The following is a 10,197-nucleotide window of genomic DNA, read 5'->3' as shown; positions in this document are numbered from 1 at the left end:
ATTATCCCTTCAAATTGTATCCAGGAAAAAAATAATTTAAAATGAGACTTTTAAATTGCCATGAATGAATAATTTAAAATGAGGAAAATAAGCCACTGATATTCCCAAGTAGCATGGCTGAATGCATTTTTCCCTAGTAGTAAGTATTTATAAACTCTAGTTCCGTTTTTCAAAGTTGAATGGAGCAGAGAAAGAATTATAGACTCTCGGCAAACTCCATGTGATTGAAAATGTTTGTAAACTTTCATTCTCAGTCAACCTCTAAGCATTCTTTGGAGAAATCAAAGTAATGAAATATCCTTTCTTTAGTGTGGTCACTTTTTTCAAGCTATACACATAATTCAAAGCTAAATGAGCTAGCATGAAATTAAATCTTCACTGAGATTTAATGTGAAACAATACTATGTTGGTTTGGCTGCATGATGCTACTTTTGTATAAAGGAGAAAATTATCAAACACTTGAGGTAACCTAGAAAGCACAGAGTATGTCACAGACATCTTAAGATAAGCATTTTAAACATTTTTGCCAGTGCTTCTCTGAGAGCAAGTTCTTTAAACAGAACTTAATGATTTTTACAATATTAAAAAAAAATCCCTCAAAAATAGCTCATCAATGCTAAATCAAACTTTCTGTATTTCTACAAAAATAGATGCACAGAGAGCTACAAAATTGTATTCCTGAAAGAATGAGCATTTCTATCTGTGGTTCATCTTTTCCTGACAAGGTGAATGGTTAAAAATAAATCAAAATGAATAAAACTAAAACCATGTATTGATAAAAGACAAAAAATAGAGTTGCACAGTTGGCAAAGGCTCAGATGAGGGTGGGGGGACAAACAAAAATGCTTCTCTTCAATGTCTAGGACCCACTCTGCTTCTCAAGGAAAGGTTCCAAGCCATATTCAAACTGGCTGACACTTCCTCTTCTTCCAAGTCTATTGTGTCCCATTGCAGAACAGAAAATCCCGGGAGCATCATTTATCAGTGGGCCTTTGGATTCACACTCTAACCCAACTCGCTAATACTGTGCATTTCAGTACCAAGGTGAGTCCTTGCTCTTGTCTTGATGCTGCAGACCTAGAAAATGTGACAACAGAAAGAAAAATGAATTAGTATATGAAATACTCAAAATTGGGCATCACTTAAAATGCATGGAAATTTGGGAGCAGAGAGTACAATGCAGAGGATATGGGCCTAGCGCATAACTGACCAGGGTTCAATCTTCAGCACCCAATATGGTCTGCCAAACCCCACCCAAAATGATTTCTGGCCACAAAGCCAAGAGTATGCCCTGAGCTCAGATGGCTGTGGGCTAAACACCAAATACCAAGTCAAATAAAACTGCATTGAATACAGAAGTCATAAAAAAATCTAGGCAACTATAAAGCAAAACCTAAAGAGTACCTAATTGCTAATTGTGACTTCAAGCATGAAATTGAAGGCACAATTTTAAGAATTTAATCAACACAAGTAATGAAGAAGAGAACTTTTTGAACTAGGGCAATGACTCTTGTATAGCACAAATTCTTTTCATGGACTTTATTTCCATAGATTATAAGTGAATGATAAAAAAAAAACTAAAGTTTTTCATTTGTACTTTCAAAAGTATGTGATACAGGGAGAAAAAAAAATCTAACCAAATTTTTCAGACACTTGGGAAGCATTCACTTAATTAATTTGATTAATTTTAAAATATATGTATATGTTTGAATTAACGTCATAGATAAATTCTTGCATGAATCTGAATCATATTCCATTCTTATAAATGATGATACATAATGAGACATGATAAAGGAAAACTAAATCTACATTATCAGTAAGATAGACATTATTGTTTCATAGCTAATAACACAAATTTACATTCTGTTGATAAATTTAATACTTTAACCCATCCTCCTGCAGATATTACTAAAGATACAATGTATATTTCATATCAGGATAGTGGAGAATCACAAGTTCATAAAATAGTGACAACTAAAGAAAAGAGTGGATATGCATGAATTAAAACTCAAAGTCAAGCAATTATCAAGAAGTAATTCAAATAGGAAAGAAACAATACAATTCTGATCTGGTTCGTATATACAGTCAGCTTATTAATTTCTGATATGGGTACATAGCATGATAACTCTGCTTGTATCCACTTTCATTAATTCAAGTTACTTTAGTTCTGAGTTATAATTGTTTAGAAAAGTAAAAAAGCCAAAATCTTAAATTTGTTTGGAAGCAGATAATCAAAATATGAAATAAAATTTTATAACAGAGCTTAAAAATGCAATGTAGTTGTTGTTGAATGGGTGCAAGAAGACCAGCAGGTCTTCTTGACTAAAATTGTCATAGATCTGGGCTAAAACGTAAGCTTACCAAATAGTTAAGAGTAGTGTGGTTTTTAAATTGTAATTATTACTAAAAAAAAGCTGCAGTGACAATTTATTACATCTGAATTTGTTAAAGAATTTCATAAAACAATTCAAGATATCATTACAAAGATAGTTATCAATAGAAAATAACACAATATACAAAAATATATGTGGTAGAAACAAGTAGGAGAAAAAGAAACTCTGTAGAACAGTAAATTATTATGTTCTACAGCAAAACTTTATTAATGCCAAAATATTGGTTCCATCTTAATTTTGATCCTCAAATGTACCGGTATCATTTTTAGATACTAAACTAATAATTTTTCTTTTCTATTTCAAAACAAGAGTAGGGCATGAAGACAAGGAAGAGGGATAAGATAAAATCAAAAGTCTATAAATTTAACCTGTTTTATTTACTCATTTTCCAATGATTTTTTTGGTTAGAAGAATTCACAACTTGATGTAGATCCTACTGGGTGACTTATAATTTAAACCACCTTCACTGACAAACAGCTTTACTGCATAAATATTTTTTTCATTATTAAGCCATCTCATCTCTGAATGACTCAGTATTTCCACACTTGAGGACCCCATAAATCTATAGAATGTCAACACTGCAAGTCATGAATAGTGGTGGAATCATCAAGTAATCTGAGTGTGCTTTTTCTCTCATCTTAAATAAAGGCAATCCCTAGTATGCTTACAGAGACATATGACTCCTTCAAAACCAGGTTAGCCTTTGTCTGTGGACAAGTATTGGATTACTTAACATAGCTCTAAATTTTCCAACCAGAATAACAGAAGACATTCTTTCACTAAACGTTCCTCTCCAAGTTTATTTAGTCTGATTCCAAGGAATTATTTGAAACATCAACTCATCTCTGATCTAACACAATTAAATTTCTAACATGGTTTATGTGTGTTAGCTTCATCTTGGTCATAGAACATATATGAAAACTTTATGCTAATTCACAGGTATCTGTGAATTCCAAAAGCACAAGAAAAAGAAAATCTCAAACAAAAGCTCCTCCTATGACTAAGTTGCAACAGAGAGGTAGGAATGAGAAAAAGTCAAGATATTTATGGATTTTTGTGACAAATATTAGGGAGAATAAGATATTTAACTTTACTGACAAATGTTAGGGAGGACAAAATTGCTAACTCATGATCATCAGTGATCTACGTATATTTGGGTTTTTTTCTAATTTTTAAAACACAGAACACAAAATGTACTCTTCTATAATTTTATACCTAGTTATGCTTCTTTTTGGACTTCTCACTTCCTTAATAATATATATATACAAATAATTCATAACATGCAGTCTCCTCACTATCTCACTTTGTTTATATTTATCTTCTTGATACTACTAACTCCATTTTACTTCCAATGCTGTGTCTTTGAAATTTTCAGTGAGAAAAAAAGTAATGTTTATAACTGTTAATAAATATTCTCTTAAGGGTTAAAATTCCAGGATCCTTGTTATATATTTTACATAAAATGTGTCATTTAATGTTTCTGGTCATACAATTTTAAAAACAAAAACAGAAGTTATACAACTATTAAGTGGTAGAGCTAGGCTTGAAAGCAGGGTGGTCTGATATCAGAGTCAATGATATTGACCACAAAATATATGGTTCCTTCTTGAGAGGAGAACTGACTGTAGATTGTGGCATTAGACTATGTTCTCACCACTTCCAAAGTCAAAATCCTTTCATAAAATCAATTCAAGGAAAAATAAATACATTTTAATATTCCTTTTCACATGGTTTATAAACATCTTGATTTAAAAGAACTAATATCAACATTAGCAAAATAGCTTTGTCAGTTTTTATACCATATATCTGCAATATTTTTCCTAAGCATAGTATATTATTCCACAGTAGTATGATACAGTTCAGATAATGGCTACTTTGAATATGTAATATGATAAATCATTAAATATTGTTGGCTTGTATTTTTAAGAGTGGCATACCCCAAATCAATAGACATTCCCAATGTGAACACGAAGACATGGAGATTAGGGTTGGTTATTCGACTTATGAGATAATTCAGAAATGAGCCAGAGAACAAGCACAACCAATTCTTGGCTTCAGTGGTGAAAAATCAGATTCAGTTAGAGAAATTCCAGAGAACAAAATATATTCATAAATATAGTTCCTCACTTAATTCTGGCACCACTACGAAAGAAAGAAAGAAAGAAAGAAAGAAAGAAAGAAAGAAAGAAAGAAAGAAAGAAAGAAAGAAAGAAAGAAAGAAAGAAAGAGGGAGGGAAGGAGGGAGGGAAGGAAGGAAGGAAGGAAGGAAGGAAGGAAGGAAGGAAGGAAGGAAGGAAGGAAGGAAGGAAGGAAGGAAAGAAAGAAAGAAAGAAAGAAAGAAAGAAAGAAAGAAAGAAAGAGGGAGGGAAGGAGGGAGGAAAGGAAGGAAGGAAGGAAGGAAGGAAGGAAGGAAGGAAGGAAGGAAGGAAGGAAGGAAGGAAGGAAGAGGGAGGGAAGGAGGGAAGGAAGGAAGGAAGGAAGGAAGGAAGGAAGGAAGGAAGGAAGGAAGGAAGGAAGAAGAAGAAAGAAAGAAAGAAAGAAAGAAAGAAAGAAAGAAAGAAAGAAAGAAAGAAAGAGGGAGGGAGGGAGGGAGGGAGGGAGGGAGGGAGGGAGGAAGGAAGGAAGGAAGGAAGGAAGGAAGGAAGGAAGGAAGGAAGGAAGGAAGAGAGAAAGAGAGAGAAAGAAAGAAAGAAGGGTTCTGGCTATAGCACAGAGAGTAGGGGCGTTTGCCTTGTATGCAGCCGAACCTTCCCAGCATCCCATATGGTCCCCCAAGCACCACCGGGGGTAATTCCTGAATGCAGAGTCAGGAGTAACCCCTAAGCATCACCAGGTGTGACCAAAAAAGGCAAAAAAAAAAAAACGAAAGAAAGAAAGAAAGAAAGAAAGAAAGAAAGAAAGAAAGAAAGAAAAAGAAAGAAAGAAAGATGGAAAGAGAGAGAAAAGAAAAGATCCAGGATATGGAATAGAGCAAAGGCAGTATAAACATAAAAAACAAATTAGGCTAATTAGGAACAGGAACAAGGAATGAAATGTTGGCTACAGAAGACAATCACAGACTGGTTTCCCTAAAAAATCTGAACAGCTTAGCTATTTATCAAGCCATCAAACTCATTTTCTTTTGTCTTAACCCTTGTGAAAAAATTCAGGGAATATGGAAATAGAGTTGGCAGAAGAGTATGTAGGCAGGAAAGGCTCTGGGACTTCCCTTGCTCAGGTTTCTTGGATTTCCTCTATTGATAACATGTGAAAAGATACTAAAGTTCCTTTATGAACCCCCGAAAAGCTACAGAAGCTAGCAGAGAAAATTCTAGTGGATCTGCCAATATGTTTCATAGCTAAAGTATTGGGTGCCGTAGCTAAAGCAAGGGACAATGCCCCCCTCCCATTTCTCAGAACACACACCCCCAACTGTGCATCTGAGAGGTTACATCTGAAGCTGGATTCAAGTTAAATAGACAATTGAAGAGGGACGAGGAAATTTGAAAAAGAACACACACCCAGTAGGAAGAGAAGTTAAGTTCTGAACAAAGTTTGGCATATGAATGAAATCCTCTTAACTAATAATTTTTGTGGTATGAGCGATTCTCTCAAAACACACGGTAATCCAGACAAGAGTGTGAAAAACAAACCTGTGAAAATGTTTTAAATCAAAATGGGTCAGCCTGATACTAAAAACAACAAAGATTACATTGGGTCATCTACTAATGGAGCATGCATAACTGATGCTATTACATTTTCTTTTATGTGATAGAAATTATAAGTAATAAATTTTGTCACACAAAAAAATTGCATTTTGACGCACCTGGGTTTTAGAGACTGACTTCCATAGTCATACCTACTAGCAAAGCATGACCTAATTTTCAGGAAGCGTAATCAGTTGACAACACCAGTTGAGTACAGCTTTTAAGCAATTTGAATATGCTTCCCATTAACTTTATTGCTGAAGATAAAAAGAAGTAATGTGGTAACCATACACTGGGGGAAATGCTGTTGCTAAAGAGAAATGAAATAGGAACATAAATTCTGAAAGTGTGAGTAGAGTACTTTATGGCCTAAAAATAAAGTGCTTAAAGTGAATAGATGCATACTTTTTATTTCACAGATCTTGTATCTAGAAACTCTTTTGGCTCAGAACACTTGCTATTAGACTAAAAGTATCTGGGGGCCAGAGCAATAGTATAGTCTGACGAAGATGCTTGCCTTGCACAAAACTGACTTGGGTTCAATCTCCAGTACCTCATATGGTTCCCTGAGCCCACCAGGAATTCTAAAGATGTTATCTTTACCACAAGTATAAATATTTACAACTCTGTATTGGATGCTGTATCAAATAGCTAACCTTCACCAGCAACTGTCATCTAACAATGGCATGCAGATAAATGATCCCCAAAGGTTGCAAGAGACAGTAGCAGCATCCTCTTCTACTATATGAAATTATTACTGTTACTGATCTTCACACAACCACATTTGTTTGTCTGAGCTATGGAACAATCAGTTTAAATTAGTTTAAATCAGTTTAAATTAAGAATTTCTAAATAAAATTTAGGCAGGAGCAGCACTTAAACACTGATATCGGTAGAGCAGGGAGAAAGATCTATCCAGTTTGGAGACTGTAACTGCATTTTGGGTGATTATCAAGATAGATCATGTGTAACCACCATTAAGAGTTCCTTTTATTACTTAAAACATATTGAAAGCAATTCAAAACATATTGTCTTGTTTTAAAATTAAGGTGCAATGCATTTAGAAAGTAAAAGTTCCACATAATACTCCCACTTAAAACAACTTTTCCAGGCAATCATTTCTCAAAGCACTTTTATCTGTGCAGTTGTAATATACTATCTCACCAACAATACTATGTTGGAAAAGTCATCTCTGTCAGATATATAGATCAACCCTTTTATTTATTGATTTTTCTCTTTGGGTCACACCCAGCAATGCACAGGGGTTACTCTTGGCTCATGCACTCAGGAATTACTCCTTGCAGTGCTCAGGGGACCATATGGGATGCTGGGAATTGACCCTAGGTCGGCTATGTGCAAGGCAAGCGCTCTACCTGCTGTGCTATCACTCCAGCTCCAGATCAACCCTTTTAGAAGGCTTCATAATACTCTTTCTGTTTGGCATAGTAATTTATCCAGTTCTCTATAGACGGGCAGAAGGTTCTCAAATAATAACACTCTGTCCCACGTAGTTTTGGTTTTAGACTATCGAGAAAAAAGATCTGATTCCTGAACAGGACCACTGTTTATGTAGTCTTGGCACATGGCACATTCTCCTTGACATCTAAGAGAGTTTTACCAAGTGCACCAATTTCCACATCACAAATATGTGCAAATTATGTTGACTGGTATGTCTAAAATGCCTGTGCCTGAGTGAGTGTTGGTGAGAGCATGATGAAGCCCAGCAACACAAGGGCTCCCCTGCAGGAGTGAATCCCTGAACCCCGAGCTACAGGGATTGTTTATGATTTCAAGATCAGATAATCAAGTTGAAAGATGGATGAATACAAATTATATTTTCATATTAGAAATGTTTGAGGGGCCAGAACGATAACTGGGGCCGGAGTGGTAGCATAGTGGAGAGGGTATTTGCCTTGCATGCAGCCAACCTGGGTTTGACCTCCAGCATCCCATATGAGCATGGCCAGGAGTCATTCTTGAGTGCAGAGCCAGGACTAATCCCTGAGCATTTCCGGATGTGACACAAAAAAGCCCCCCCCCCAAAAAAAGAAAAGAAATGTTTGGGCTTTTTACATAGATATTTTGTGAGGTTTTGTGATCAGCGCTATGCCTTTGGTACTTAACTCTTGGTTAAGAGCAGTTGGCCAATGTTAAAATTCATTTGATAATATATTATTTAACTTAGTATCAGTTCCAAGAAGCTGTTGATTTTACATCTGGATTTACTGTACTGTACCTCATTTGGAAAAAGAAACACATGAGTAGAAATTAATTTGCAAAATAGATAAAATCCTGAAAATACATTTGTAATGGATTAAAGACCTCAACATCAGACCAGAGTCCAACAGATACAATGAAGACATGGTTGGGAAAACCCTCCATGATGCTGAAGCTAAAGGTATCTTTAAAGAGGACACTCCAATTTTTGATGGGGTTGGAGGTTTTCTTCTTGTGGAGTTCAACCAGTGGTTTGTATATTCTTGATATCAACCACTTATCAGATGGATATTGGGTGAATATCCTTGGCCATTCTGTAGATTGTCTTTGTATTCTGGTCACTGTATCTTTTGAGGTGCAGAAGCTTCTTAATTTAAGATAGTCCCATTTGTTTATCTCTGTTTTCACTTGGTTGGTCCGTGGAGTGTCATCTTTGAAGATACCATTAGCCTCAATATAGTGGAGGGTTTTGCCGACCTTGTCTTCAATGTACTTATGGATTTTGGCCTGATGTTGAGATCTTTAATCCATTTTGATCTGACTTTTGTGCATGGTGTTAGGTCTAGGTCTAAGCCCATTTTTTTGGATGTGGTTTTCCAGTTATGCCAGCACCATTTGTTGAAGAGGCTTTCCTGTTCCACTTCACATTTCTTGCTCCATTACCAAATATTAGATGTTCATACATTTGGGGTTGTGTGTACGGATATTCCACTTTATTCCATTGGTCTGCGCCCCCGCCTTTGTTTCAGTGCCAAGCTGTTTTAATTATTATGGCTTTGTGAAAAATGGGGTGATGAAGTGAACAGAAACTTTCATAAAGAAGAAATCTGAATGGCTAAAAGGCATATGAGAAAATGGTCTACATCACTAATCATCAGGGAGATGCAGATCAAAACAACAATGAGACATCATCTCATACCACAAAGACTGCCCCACATCCCAAAGAACAAACACAACTGGTGTTGGCGAGAATGTGGGGAGAAAAGGACCCTACCTCACTGCTGGTGGGAATACCAACTGGTTCAGCCCTTTTGGAAAACAGTATGGACGATTCTCAAAATATTAGAAATTGAGCTCCCATTAGACCCAGCAATACTACTTCTGGGAATATATCCCAGAGAGACAAAAATGTATAGTAGAAGTGACATCCGCACTTGTATGTTCATTGCAGCACTGTTTAAAATAACCAGAATCTGGAAAAAACTGAGTGCCCAAGAACAGATGACTGGTTAAAGAACCTTTGGTATATCTACACTCTGGAATACTATGCAGCTGTTAGAAAAGATAAAGTTATGAAGTTTGCATATAGGTGGATCAACATGGAAAGTATCATGTTAAATGAAAATAAGTCAGAAAGAAAGGGACAGACATAGAAAGACTGCACTCATTTGTGGAATATAAAAAAACAGAATGGGAGACTTATACCCAAGAATAGTAGAGGTAAGTACCAGGAGGATTACTCCACAGCTTAGAAGCCGGCCTCATTTGCTGGGGGAAAAGACTGTTCAGATAGAGAAGGGATCACCAAATAAAAGGTGCTAGGAGGATCTGCTCAGGATGGGAGGTGCATGCAGAAAGTAGACTATAGACCGAACATGATGGCCACTCAATACCTCTATTGTAAACCACAACATCCAAAAGAAGAAAGAGAGCAAAAGGGGCAGGGTGGGGTGGGGAGGAAGGCAGGTCACAGGAGGGATGCTGGGACCACTGGTGGTAGAAATGGGCACTGGTGGAGGGATGGATAATCGATCATTGTGTGACTGAAATGCAAGCATGGAACTTTGTAAGTCTGTAACTGTACCTCACAGTGATTCACAAATTAAAAAAATTACATAAAAATATATTTGTCTAATTGTTGAACACAAGTGTATATGTATGTTTATACCTACATATTTTAT

General features: G+C 36.0%; 1 protein-coding gene across 1 annotated transcript in view; it reads right to left on the bottom strand.

Moving 5' to 3' along the window:
* Positions 1-832: 832 nt before the first annotated feature.
* The window catches only part of VGLL3 (vestigial like family member 3), a 48,144-nt gene continuing 38,779 nt past the window's right edge, over positions 833-10,197 (bottom strand). The window contains exon 4 of the mRNA XM_056135471.1: positions 833-1,077. Coding sequence (XP_055991446.1) covers positions 1,034-1,077 — 44 coding nt within the window. The 3' untranslated portion in view covers positions 833-1,033. The remainder of the gene's footprint in view (positions 1,078-10,197) is intronic.

The sequence above is a fragment of the Sorex fumeus genome, unplaced genomic scaffold (genome assembly GCF_029834395.1).
Source record: "Sorex fumeus unplaced genomic scaffold, SorFum_2.1 ptg000115l, whole genome shotgun sequence".
NCBI lineage: Eukaryota > Metazoa > Chordata > Mammalia > Eulipotyphla > Soricidae > Sorex > Sorex fumeus.
The sequence above is the reverse complement of the archived record's forward strand: the minus strand, read 5'-3'. Positions and strand labels throughout refer to the sequence as shown.